Source organism: Apaloderma vittatum, unplaced genomic scaffold, assembly GCF_000703405.1.
Source record: "Apaloderma vittatum isolate BGI_N311 unplaced genomic scaffold, ASM70340v1 scaffold13097, whole genome shotgun sequence".
NCBI classification, from domain to species: Eukaryota; Metazoa; Chordata; class Aves; order Trogoniformes; family Trogonidae; genus Apaloderma; species Apaloderma vittatum.
The window spans coordinates 58134-72025 of record NW_009727920.1 but is presented as its reverse complement, the minus strand read 5'-3'; the positions used below and the strand labels follow the sequence as shown (position 1 = coordinate 72025).

The following is a 13892-nucleotide window of genomic DNA, read 5'->3' as shown; positions in this document are numbered from 1 at the left end:
CTGAAATGGCTTTGAGTCTTCATTTTTTTTCTCTAGTTTCAATAAGTAGCCTTTCTCATTATCCGTCCGGGAAAGTAAGATTTCCAGTGTGAGCATCCTATAAGCAACATGTACTCTGATAGATTTTTATAAAGTGCCAAAAATAAAAAGATAAGAAAAAAAAAGATAGGGGGAAAAAAGAAAAAAAAATTAAAAAGAGAGGGAACTGCAGTTTTAACACACAGCAGTTCCCTCAAGTTCAGTGCATGGCTGACTGGGCCAGCAGAAGGAAAGGAACTGATGGGGCAGAAATGAGGGACTTGAAGGCCCCTTGTTTTGACACCTGATTTCCTTTTTATGCCACCATGAAGTGATCATAGAGCTCCAGCTCTTGATTAAGCATGGTACGAATCACCTCCTAGAGACACTCACCTCAATCATGGCCCTCATGTTTTTCTCCTAACCCCAAACAATACAGGAGCTCCAAAATGCCTGGCAACAACTCTCTACCATCACCCTTACAAAACTGGCAACAGAAAAGCAGACGATGAGCTAGAACAGCCCTGTCTTGCGTGAGCCTTTTGGTCATTTACATCATCTTCCTGTACCCTTTGTAATAGTGATTACTGCCTCCCAAATATTGATACTTAACCTGGGGCAGGTGGGTTTCATCTACTCCTACCAGTATGTAGGGCAAGAGGTGACCAGAAGTTGGGTGGGATTTCCACGGGCTGTTTATTGAACAAATAATAATAAGCCTGTGTTGTTTTAACACATGATAGCTTGATAAGTTATTTTCCTAATGAGGTTGACTATATTTACAAAATATTCATCAGTTCCTGGTTACAATCAAAGAGTTGATAGCACCTAGGTTGCCCACCACAGATTTTCTTCTGAAGGAGTCATGTAGCATTTTGTAGGGTCATAAACCCAATGTTTTTATGGGAATCTTTCAGACAAACTCTATTTCGAATAATAGATTTAGCAAGTAAAAACCGAGTTGAGCATGGAACAAGAAACTTGGAAATACAAACTGTGAACTCAGGATTTTTCCACCATAACCCATTCTCGCATTTTCTTCCTTTTAGTTGCTGATATGTGTTCAAGATGAGTGGGATGGGAGAAAATACCTCTGACCCATCCAGAGCAGAGTCAAGAAAGCGCAAGGATCCCGATCAGCTCGGACCCAGGTTAGACCATTTATGTTACTCGTACACGTATTTTTCAGGTAGAAAATGACAGATTTTGCATTCTTGCAAATAGAAGAACAGAAGTCAGTCTCAAACTACTCTGATTCAGTAAATCTGTGTTGTTGTGGATTTGGGATGGAGGGGTCGGGTCTTTTTTTTTATTTGTTTGTTTATTTTAAATCCAGTGCAGTGCCAAAAATAGCAAAATTTTGTGACAGAATAGGAGGTATGTAAAAAAAATGTTTTTTGGTTGCTCATTGCAGGGAGTCTTCAGTCACTCATTCTGGCAATCTAAGATTTTTTACCAACTCCCTTGTGCATCATAATCAGGGACTTGAAAAATATTTTTGAGTTTTGTAGCAGTTGCGTTACCAGCGCAAATAAATTTTAAAGTATAACCACTCATTCACCATTTTTTCTCACAACTGTCTGCCATGATTTCCCAAGAAGGCAGGGAGCTGTTTTATTTTCTTATACACAGTCACTATATGATAATCTTTGGATTCTCAACGCCACGTGGAGGGATGCTTGTAAATGTTCAAATTCCACCCCCCAAATTAATCTTCTTTTTCTAAAATTTCAAATCTCAGACCTCTTTTGAAACAAAAAATATGACTGCTGCGAAAAAATAAGTAAAGTTTCTTTTTAATGCTCCTTTCTTTTTTCCAGAGGAAACCTTTCTGCTTGAGAAACTTACATTTTTGTAGTGCGAAGGGGTGATTCTCTTTGTTTTTTGCTAAACTGCTCTCAAACCATTTGAAATCATCTTTGAGCTGGCCGGAAGGCAAGCAAACTGACATTAAATACGACATTTTTATAAACTCCTCTTTCAGCCCTAAAAGAAGCACTGAAAAACGCAATCGTGAGCAAGAGAATAAATACATAGAAGAACTTGCAGAACTGATTTTTGCAAATTTTAATGATATTGACAACTTTAACTTTAAACCTGACAAATGTGCAATCTTGAAAGAAACTGTGAAGCAAATTCGTCAGATAAAAGAACAAGGTAAGAAGACTAATTAATTAACTTTGAATATTATCTGCATTGATTATTACTTTATTTCTGGCAAACCTGATAGTCTCTTCAGCTTTTCTTTAGCAAATTCCCAGGTTTTTCATTAATCAGTGATGAAAAATGCTGTAATGTCACGTGAGCGGAATGTGTTAAGTATCATAGTTGGTTTTTTAAAATAAGCTTCACAGAAAAAGCAAAAAGAGAATATCGATCAGTCTGATGTGTGCATTTAATGGAACTGAAATCAGTTGGGCTTTTACAAAACTTAAACTAGCAAATGGCTTTTGGGGAAAACTGAAAAAAAAGACTACTTACATACTTCTGCGTGGATGCTGAATCCCTGCAAAATAGGACTAATCCAGGGGAGTGGGGTGTGAAAGTATTCTGCATCCCCCTTTTGCTTTCTTTCGTTGGTATGAATAGATATTGTGGACTAAATTATCTGCATCCCTTAAATGATGACATCATATCCTCAACTACAATAGATTTGAAACTATTCTAATCTCTAGATAGGGTCCTGTTATAAATGTAAACCAGAGAACGTGACAGTTTTCTTCCTGTTCTTTGTCTAGAAGATTAGTTTTGTATTTCTTTTCTTTTTGATATATTTCCTATTTAAAGAAAAAAAGAACGAATCTTTAAGAAACTTTAAATTTTTGGAAGTGGGTTTTTGTGGCACAGGCCTATCTGGGCAGGCGTGAATAGTGCCGCAGGTGTTTGGGGCAGATGCAGATTCTTAAAGTAGGTGTGTATCATTTTTCTTTGATCGTAAAAGATGGCAATTTCTTTAGAAACTGTATTTAGAGCAATTTCTTTGGTTTTCAAACACTTAAATTAACATCTTTCGCTTTCTCCATAGTCTGTGATTTCTGTGGGAAAATAATGCTTCCTTTTCCATACTCCGGGTGAAGTTATAAAAGTAGAGATTACATGTTGCATAATTTAGATACAGATTTATTTCTAAAATAAGTAGACAAGTAGATCTGCAGTTTCAGACATCAGCCCACTCAAAGCTAATGGAAAGTGGGAAGTGTCAAATTGTGTCAGCTGCCTCCAAAGTGGCTCTAATTGATTAACCTTCGGGAATGTTCCTGTTTCTAAGCTTGTTCTCCTCTTATTGCTGTTAGGTTGCCATAATGTTTAAAATGGATATTCTGTTGAAGTTGCCGTGCCCCGTATTTTAGAAGCATACCTCTTAGCCCTGCAGTGTGTCCATCGTTGTTTTGCACCTTACTGACTTTGGGGAGTTTTTTGTTAGTTTTGTTCCTTATTTTCTGTTCTTCTTTTTCTCACTTTCTGTTTTGGATTTTTGTTTTCCTGTCACCAAGAGACACATTCTTCTTATCCTTAACTGAGAAGGGATTAGGAGAAGAAAATTGGGTTTTTCTGGGAAGTGGATACACAGAGAAGAATCTGTTAGTCTACTTGATATTTCTCTCAGCAGCTCTGGAAAATCTGGTCTGTAAATCTGGCTCTAACTAATTGCAACTTTGGAAAATTCAGAGTTTTGTTGTTCAGGACTAGTACCATAAAAACAATTTTCATATTGTTATAAAACATTCTCACTCATCAGCCCAGGTTGCAAGTAAATTATTGAAGTCACCATAGGCCAGAATTGTACCAAAGCTTAATGTGCATTTAATTTTCTGAGCTCATAAAGTTTCATTGCAAAAACAACTGAAAATAAAATTCTAAATACGGGCTAAAATACAATGACTACTGCTTATTTCAACAAGTAGAAGTCGTTTGCAATCCTTGAGCAATAAAGATACTAAATTACTCTTTATGATGTTACACAAGGTTTTTCAGCCAACAACAATTAGATTTTCTGCGAACTGTTTGGGTCTTTACGTAAAACTCATAGCTAGTACAGACTAGACTTCAGTCTAGGGTCCCTCTCTGCGGGGCACTGCAAAATGCTAAGACCTTCAAGGAGGTCATTAATAGTATCTCAAGATCTAGAAACAAAGATTAGATTACTTGAAATTATTTAAAATACTTGAATTTATTTAAACTAATTAAAAGTTTGGTGCTAGTTTCTACATAGAAGCTACATCTTTTTGTTGTAATAGGGAATTTAAAAGGATTCTTTTAACAAAAAATAATTTGATGACAAAATACTCTTAAATGCAGTGTTGATTTGGAATTTCGTTAACATTTGCATTTCATCAACAAATAGGTTTCACATACAAGTAGACAGTCAAACTGCACAAAAAGTACAGTACACCTATACTTGTGTTGAGTGTCACAAAAAAACCCTGACCTAAGCAAGGCAAACAGATTGAAGAGCTAATGGGGCTGTTACTATTGCTGTCTCATGTTTTATTGGTAGGTTATCACCTCACATTGAGAATCCTGTGCATATGTGTGTGTGTGTCTATATATATGTATATATTTATATATATATTCGTCATTTAAATGCATTAGTTTTCAGGTTGTTCCAGATCTTTCTGATTGCTTTTCGACTGCCAAGATGTGTTAGAAGACCTTTACAATGGAGAAACACTTGCATTATTTTAACAATAGCTAGTTTTAAAACAAAGTCATGAAAATCATAGAATCATTTAGTAATACTGTATTTGCATAAAGTGCCGTGAGACTCAGATTAAAAATCATATTTTCTTACAGTTAAGATGTTTCTTTGATTTTTTAGTGTTACACCAAATACCTCTAGAAGAAAACTAAATGAAAGTGATTTTACACTAACACAAATTACGACAGCTCAGTTTTTGCACAATGGGTCTGCTCTGCATTTCTTCAAAACCAGATTAGATTAAATTAGTAAAAACTTATAGCTTTATTATTTAGAAGTTTTAGTGAAGAGGTTGAATTTTTTTGAAATAAATAATATTCTTCACAATTTTACACATTAAGGTCTAATTACTTACAAAAGTACAGTCTGTTATAAATACCTTGTAAAGCCACTGAAAGCAACAAGTTTTAGAGCTGCTACTGAAATTTAACAAGGAGACTTAGAATAAGTTCTAGGAATGAAAATGAGGAAGGAAGAATACACATTGATATTCGTTTCCCACGTCAATCTTGCTGGGCTCATAGCTGAAAAAAGTAATGTATTTTTTTGCTGTAGTAAATACTATATAATATAGTATAATGTTATCCTGATCCATTTTACATGCAAATATATATTTGCAATACTGTATCTGTTATCTTTATATCATTTCTCACAGTATATGCTTCAAAGATTCTTCAGTTGTGGTATTTTAGAGATTCAGTTTATTAGAATTTGAAAGCAAGTTATAAATACATGCATATAACTGAATTCATTAGAAGAATTAAAGCTGTTCAAAAGATGTAACCATTGTGTGTAGTTTTAATCTGGATTTTGAAATATTTTTTGTACTTGGGAAAATGAAGACAAGTTTCTTTACAAAAGCTTAATTTTCTACATAGGACTTTTACCATATTATCTTATGGTGATTGGGTAGAGATTTGTGAATGTCCAGAGAAGAATAAAAAAAGTGATTTTAGCATGCAGATGAAACATATATTAATGTAAATCTTAAGTGCATATTTCTGCTGGGGATTTGAGACGTGTTTCAGGCACTTGAGGGAAACAAAATCCCTCAGTTTTTTTATTTATAGTGTAAAAATTATATGAAATGTTGGTTTTATGGTTGTGTTACGTGGTCATGAAAGCTCTCCTGTTTTTTGTAGTAATGTTAAGTTACTTTGAGAGAGTAATAGTTATATGTGCTGCAGATAAGTTCATAATGAATGCAAGCACAGTAAGTTCCAATTTGCACATGCTTTATTAAAAAAGAGATTGTTTTAGGCAAGTGTAAAGACCACTGGGGATGAATGTTCCTTTGTATGCCAGATAGCCAGGAAGCTATAAAGCCATTTGATTTGTACTTAAGAAATATACTTGGTAAGCTAATACCTGATTGGTTTTATGATCCTACCTTATTTTTAAGAAAAAACTTCAGCACTTAAGACAGATTCATTTCAGTTTGATCAGTATGGCTGAAAATGGTTTCTTCTATCTGAAGACAGCAAATAAAAGGATTTTGGATTCTCTTCTTTAGATTACAATCAGTTGAATTGTTTCATGTCAATCTGATTTGTTTTCATACCTACAGTAGTCCTTTTCCTTGAATCTTGTCATCTGCTTGACTCCCTTCACTATGTTAGCATTCTTTTTCTCATAATTGGTTTTGATTGATTTGTCCTCCTTTAGCTGATTTTTTTTGTCTTTCTAGGTATTAAGCAGGATATGAAAATTAAACTTTTGCCCTTAGTTTAAAGCTCCTTATCCATCATGCTGACATCAGTCTCAGCAGGTAAATAGCTCACATTTTAAAGCAGAGACTGTTGGTTGCATTCGCCTCTTGAACACGTCCTGGGTCAGGCTACAAAACATCCTTTCCTGTGTTATCTAGTTGTGCTTTTACCCTCTTCTCTGAATGTCAGCAGTGCAGCAGGTACAGAGGATACTGAAGATCACCTTAAGCTTATTCAGCAGTTTTTTTAGCTAAGCAGTCCCTGACCCCTTCAATAGGAATGCTGAAGAGCGTGTCCTGACATCAAGTACAATACAGGGCTTTTTCCTCGTTTCCCTTGAGTGCCTTTTATTAAATTCCATCTCTGCATCTCTTCTTTTTCTCTGACTCTCCGTGCTTTTCTGTTTTCTGTAGCCTTTTTTTAGGATGGCATCCACCTGCCTGTCTTAGATTCACGTACAGTGGGATGGAACCTGCTGTGCCAAAGTATTCCCAAATGCAATTTTATGCCTCAGTTCTGTTTTCCTACAGGGGCCAGCTTTTACGTGTCACCAGTTTCTGAAGAGGTTTTCTGTTCTGTAGGTCAGCTTTTCAGTAGCACTCGGAACGGATATCAGGGTGGTGATTATCACTCTAGCTGTTAATGTACAGTTTTGAGTTGCCAGATCTCATTTTCAGAATAACCTTACAAGACAGACCTTGGACAGAATGAATCACCATGTGAAAGTTAAACAACACTGGGAGAAGAAGTCCTTGATGAACAGAGATATGCAAGAGATATGGAACCTGTAGGAATTTCAAAAGAAGTCTTGTTAATCATATTTATCTTCTTTTTCTGGTTTCACATTTGAGAGCAAAAGCAGTTTTTGCTTCCCCATAGCAGAACTACTTTCTAAACACAGGGTCAGTCCAACAGATAGTCTTGTTGCCTCCAGCACCAGTATGCAAGTAAAATTGCTTGCTTAAGGAAAACAGCATGATCTTAAAGCTGTAATGAGGTGTTACTTTGACTGCTGCTACTTTGAATTTATTAGATCTGAATTTAGATCCATATTTCGCAAGGTATTTAAGCAACTGCCTAACTTTAAGCATATGAGTAATCCCTGTTAAATCAGTGGAACTACTTAGATGTCTGAAGTAATGTGCCTAAATATCTTACCAAATCAGTATATATTAAGGCAAGAGAACGTATGCAGATTGGTTTTTGTTTTGCAGATACCGTAGTTGGTCAATTTAACTATAATTTTTTTTTTAATGTTAATCTTATTTGAGATGGCAGAAGATTTAAAATTGGTGCCAGTTTTTGAATCTTTTTTAAAGGAGTTCTGCATGGCTATTATTATTTATATGTGCTGTACTTTCAGCCTGATAGGATTTTAAGAATGAATTAAGTGCCAGAGGAATTTATGCTGTGAAGTCAACCAATTTATGCAGAGCATTTACAAAAAAATCTATTACTGAATTTGCTTTGCTGTCTCCTCTACCTACAGCTGAGAGTGATGCACTGAAAATGGCTTTGATCTTCCTCTGCACATTGTAAAGCTTTTTGGCTAAATATCCAGTTATGTTGACTTTACTACTTGTGTGCCTCCAGAGAACTACTGAACTTAAACTGGTTTTTGGGAGTGCAGACCATCAGCTCCTTTTCTTGCGCTGATGAAAAGTAGTCATCACCCAGCGTACCTGTTAAGTGGGAAATTTCCTGGAGTTTGCTTGTTTTACTGGAGCTGCATATCATGCAGAAGAGTGACTTAGGCCTTATCTACACATAAATTATGGCATTTTAGCTAAACAAATAGTTTTCTGTGGAAGCAGTGTTATAATTTAATTAATATGAATTATGAGAGGAGTAACTGAAGACATCTTTATGACATATCGCCGTGTCCACACATGCTGAAACTATTGAGAGAACTGGGATTGTTCAGCCTGGATAGAAGAAGGGAGACCTTACTGTGGCCTTTCTATATATTAAGGGGGCTTATAGGAAAGACAGGGACAAAAGGAGTGACAATTTTTATAATGAGAGTGGTAAGGCACTGGAATGGGCTGCCCAGAGAAGCTGTGGATGACCTGTCATTGGAAGTGTTCAGGACTAGGTTGGATGGGGCTTTAAGCAATGCGATTTAGTGAAAGATTTCCCTGTCTCTGGCAGGGTGGATGGGGACTAAGTGATCTTTAAAGCTCCCTTCCATCCCCAACCAGTCTGTGATTCTATGATTCTCTTGCTTTAAGAAAACAGACAAAAGTAATCATCAAACTGGTAATCAGAATTGTGAAACTAGTGTAAAAGCTATACGCTTAGTAGGGTTTAATGGATTGCTGACATCTTTTACTTCCTAATCATGGTTAGTCCTATCTGCTGTTGTAGTATTTAGATTTAGATTTTGTAGTATGTAGATTTAGGTCAATTTTGTTTTTATTTGTTTTGACTAAGAACAAAGTGGCCCAAAAATGTTAACAAGGGCATGCAGCAGCAGGATGAGGGGCAATGGTTTTAAACTACAGCAGGGTAGATTTAGATTATATGTTAGGAAAAAGTTCTTTACGATGAGGGTGGTGAAACACTGGAACACGTGGCCCAGAGAGGTGGTGGAGGCTCCATCCCTGGCTGCATTTAAGGTCAGTCTTGATGCAGCTCTGAGCAACCTGATCCAGTTAAAGATGTACCTGCTCACTACATGGGGGTAGGACCTTTAAAGAGCCTTTAAAGCTCCCTTCCAGCCCAACACATTCTATGATTCTACATTCATGTGCAGGCTGCAACCGCACCTGTGGGAAATGAGGCAGCTGTTGAAAGCCCTGGTTCCACTATCCCTGACTGCCTCTTGGCCATAAATTTCATTCCCTCCATTACCTTGACAGTAGCATTTGTGCAGTTATGTGGTGAGCCTGACCAGTATTTTTGATTTGACCAGGAGGAGAGGATCTGTCTGCCCATGGTTCTGTGGTGAGGCCCCCTCCAACACGAGTCCAAGGGTGCCAGCAGTGACTGAGCTGTGGGCTAACGCCCAGCGTCTGTTTTGGTGCTTCTGGGCATTGCAGAGCATCGAGTGATGACTATCACTTAGCAAGACGTGTCATTTCTGTGGGCTTCAACTTTATTGATGATGGATGACTTCAGTTTTAGAGATAATTTGTTTAAAGTTTTAGACCAGAAGTCTAAGCTTTGACTCCACATTGTGGTTCAGAGTTGAAAAGAAACAAAACATTCACTCCTTGCTGTTAAAACAGTAGTCTTTTTCAGGAAGAAATAGTAGTTGTTAGCATGTGTTACAGGAAAACTTACTTGTTTGTTTTGCACCCTACTTGTATTTTGCTTTTCTTTGCTCTTTTTTTTTTTTCATAACATTTAAATGACCAAGAGAGAAAATCATTCAAACCAATGGAGCATGGTTGTTTATGTTCTGTAGCTGCAGAGACAGTTGATACCTATGTTGGGGAATACTATAAAGGATTGAGCTTTGTCTCCTATATTTAACATGCTTTGGGGGCTATGTCTCAAGTGTTCCTCTTTGTTCTTTGCAGGAATATTTTCATTAATGTTTTGGTTTTATTACTTTAATATTTAACAATCCTAGAATGGTCTGTGTACTTCTGGGAGTGTAGTAAAAATGTCTTATATAAGAAAGATGAAGACATCTTGAAATTTAGGATTTTGGAGGCTCATCCTTGGAGATAGTGCATTGTTTTCAGGCTGCATTTAAACTATCACTGAGCACTTTAAACTTCAAAATTTTACAGTTTTTCTTTTGCGGTTTATCATGAAAGCTCCTGTAAACAGTAAGCATCATAAATTCATTTAGCATTTTAAATTTGGGGGGAAAAAATACAGACATATAGACTGACATGCAGCCCTCCACAATATGAAGTAAGCTCTTGAGTCTAGTGTTTTCTAACCGGCTGCTCTGTCTTCAGAGATGTCTGTTCACTAAGAAATACTGTGTTTAGATGCTAAAGAAGGATTGCAGGCTACTTATTCAAGTCTTCATGTATATGTTTGTGATGTTTTATTGCTGGAAAGTATGCAATGTAAAAGGTGCTGACTGTAGAACATCAGGGCTTGCTGTGTGTGTTAGATTAGCGAATGCAACGTACTAAACTCAGCAGCATGTAAAGCAAGTAAATGAAGAAGGAGACTTCATGTTACTTTGACGGTCTCTGTGAAGCTTAATTTATGCAATAGCAAATTAATTGACTCAGAGTAGTGATGATACTTCAGTCAAAATAAGATAATCTATTATAAGAAACCTAGCTTTTGTTACACAGCTTTTATCTTTTCTTTTTAAAGACTGCAGCCTGAAAAGTGATAATATAATATTTACTCACAATAGGGTGCAATGCCTTTCATACTGTGTTTGGATCCTGAAAACCTGTGGTTTCACAGCACATTAAAGAGGTATTGATCAAAGGCTCCTCTGTGTTCAAACTAGAACCAAGATAATTGCGTCTGTTCTAAGTTATGCATTTTGTTATTTCTGTGAAAGATTCTGCGTATGGACGGTTAGGTAGAAATAGAGGTCCTTGAATGTGAAATGACTGAGGATATGAAAAACAATTACTGCTTCAGCTTTCAGTTTCTTTTATGAAAACTCACAGGGTGCAACTGAGGAAAAAACCTCTGAAGTTTGAAGGATTATGTGGCAAGTAATCAGTTACTTGCTCTGTCATGGACACTGGTGAGCTCCTAGTGATGTCCTCAGGCAGATAGTTAGGGTTAGGCAGCAGAGATGTGTATGTCTTCTCTTTCCTTTTGTCATTTAAGTGTGTGGCACATTGATGTGTATTTACAAGACAGTGGGTATCTAGTGTACACATTACATACTTAAACACACATATATTCTCCCTCTTTCCTCTGAAACCAAATCCCTCTTCTTTAGCTTGTAGAGGAACAGAGCAAATGTCAGAGGATGGAGACGGAAAATTATGTAAATTTAAGTACTGCTCAAGTACAACACTTTCAAAGCAGGTATTCCATAGCTGGAGATGCTCCAGATATTGCCATATTATTTGAAATTGTATCCATGTGCCTCTTTGGAAGAAGCAGCAGTGTGGTACCTCTATTCACTGAGGCTCTGTTCATCTTGAAGCAGAAAGGCAAGTCCCTGCAGACCTTGCTTTTCGTACTGATGCCAAACGAAATGGAGCTGTGCAGCGTGCCTGCTGCAGAGGACTCTAACACAGAGAGGTGGAGTATGGTCAAACAGCTGCAATCAGTGGCTAATGCCAGCTCATATGTAAGGTGCAGATTCTTAGTGGAAAGTTAATTGAAGCAACCTAGCGAAGAAATTGGTAGGTTCCATCAGCCCTCTGAACAGATTTGAGAGTTCTTCAAAATACATATTGGAATTCAGTGGAGGTTCTTGGCATGATGCAGGAGTCACTTGGTGAAACGTTCTGCTTTTTCTTCTGAGGTATTGGTACTTTTCTTTCTTCTAGTTTCCTAGAAAGACTTGGAACAACCTGCAGTTCCCATGATCCTTCTGAGAGACATGTCTTCCAGAGACAGGTTATTCTATGTCAAATTAGATCTGGGCCTGTGTTCAACATTGAAGAGGAAGTGTGCTTAAATATAACAATTGATTCACTTGGAAATAAGAAAAAAAAGAAGAGGAAGTGATATCAAGGTTGTAAATTCTAAATAAAGATTGGAAAACTCCAAAGGACCCTCATTTAGGTTTTTCTTAGTTGGTTTGTTTTGGTGTTGGGTGGAAAAATATCGAGGTATTTTGTGTCAATAACGTAAAATGTCTTCCTGTCTTCCTTCTTTTGTACAATACTTTTCACCTCCTTAGGTTGGAGGAAATTTTTCAGTGTTTGAGTTTATTTTTTTTCTGTCTTTAGTTATTTCATAGTATGCCTCTTGAATTTTCTGCGCACAATGCTCCCTGTCACCAGCTGTCAAAAATGATATCGTTATGTAGAATGGATTTTCTCGGTATTTCTTTATTTCTCCCTCTTCTCTTGAAGGGCTTTATTTTTCAGCCTTTGCTGTTTTCTTTTCTATCCTTTTTAATAATTGTCCTGCATTTGGTTTTACACTTCTTGCCCAGTTACTCCCTCTCTTGCCTTAAGTGTGGCTTTAGAAAATAATTTTAGGACCAACATCACAATAGCTTTCACAGTTTTATTCCATTCCCTGTCATCTCTCTGATACTGTTATTTCTCTTAGTGCTGCAATAAGAAATCAGTGAATAGTTTTAGGAAATGTGACAAAATTTACTAATGAATCATTGAGTGTTACATTGACTGATATAAATGATTATTGTGATTACTATTAAGCTTACAAGTTGAGTCTAGCTGCTAGAGATACTTATTTTAACTGGACATTGTAATATAGCTTGTCAGGCCATTGTCAATATTCAAAATATAATTATGTGTTTGCTATAGCCAATCTAAAGTTTAAAGTTGCCTAGTAAGTTTTTCTTTTCCTTGTTTTTTTTCATCAGTGATATAGGCAGAGAAGCCAGTCCATAAAATCTTTTTATTTCAACATCCTTTATTTCAACAGCATAAAGCCTTTCCAAAGGTGGGGTTTGGTTGTAGGTGTTTTTTTTGGTTTGTTGGTTGGTTGTTGGGGTTTTTTTTGTTCAGTTTGGGTGTTTCTTTAGTAAGGGCTTTGGCCCAGATCTGGAAATGGCTTAGAATTTAGAAACCTAGCTCAAAAGCTGCTATCCTTAAATGTTTAGGCCGAGGTGGACTCATAATCCGGTGGAAATAACAACTATTATTTAAAAGGTCTCACCTCTGGTGCTCTTAATGGGTGAAGTGAGGAGCAGGCACCCACATTCCTTTTTGCAAATTCCTTTTTGTAAATTGTGGTCTGATTCTCGGTTATCGCTTCTGGTCCAATGCATGGGCTTGGCTGCAAATCCGCTTTGTGCCAAAGAGGGGACATGACTGGAGTCATACCTTCATCTTCAGCATTTCCTGGTTAAAGCTACATTTGTTCAGCGTCCTCCGTGCAACGATCACCACATGGGGCCACCTCACTCTCAGCCAGCACTGTGTCAGGACCTTGGGGCTGGGGAAGAGCAATGAGGCTACTGGTCCGGCTGTGGCAGCACCCGCTGCCACGACACACAACATCCCTTCCAGTGAGCTGCTCGTCACGCGTGGTTAAGGCAACACTTTTCAAGGCAGGTCAAAGTTTCTTCTCAGAGGAGAACTGATAAAGCTCACTGAGAAAATAGAGAAGGCAGTACTGTTTAATTATATTTCTGTTTATGGGTTATACTGGCTTATTTAAGGCTAGGTGCTTTATAACTCTGAAATAGAGAACAAGGAACGATAACGCCTAATTAATTAAGTTGGAAGTATGGTTCAGTCTACTGAAAGGAGCTCATTTGTACCTATCAGTTCTATTAGCAGGCATTTTAAAATATGACAGAACGAATTAATGTAATTGAGCTTAAAAGTGACTTTGGATGTAAATCTTAGCAACAAGATAAGCTAAACTTTTCTAAGGTG

General features: G+C 37.0%; 1 protein-coding gene across 1 annotated transcript in view; it reads left to right on the top strand.

The window, feature by feature from the left end:
* Positions 1–1086: 1086 nt before the first annotated feature.
* NCOA2 (nuclear receptor coactivator 2) overlaps positions 1087–13892 on the top strand; it is a gene marked incomplete at its 3' end in the record, with an annotated part of 70093 nt that continues 57287 nt past the window's right edge. The window contains exons 1-2 of the mRNA XM_009873891.1: positions 1087–1169; positions 2003–2175. Of these exons, the coding sequence (XP_009872193.1) occupies positions 1087–1169; positions 2003–2175 (256 nt within the window). The remainder of the gene's footprint in view (positions 1170–2002; positions 2176–13892) is intronic.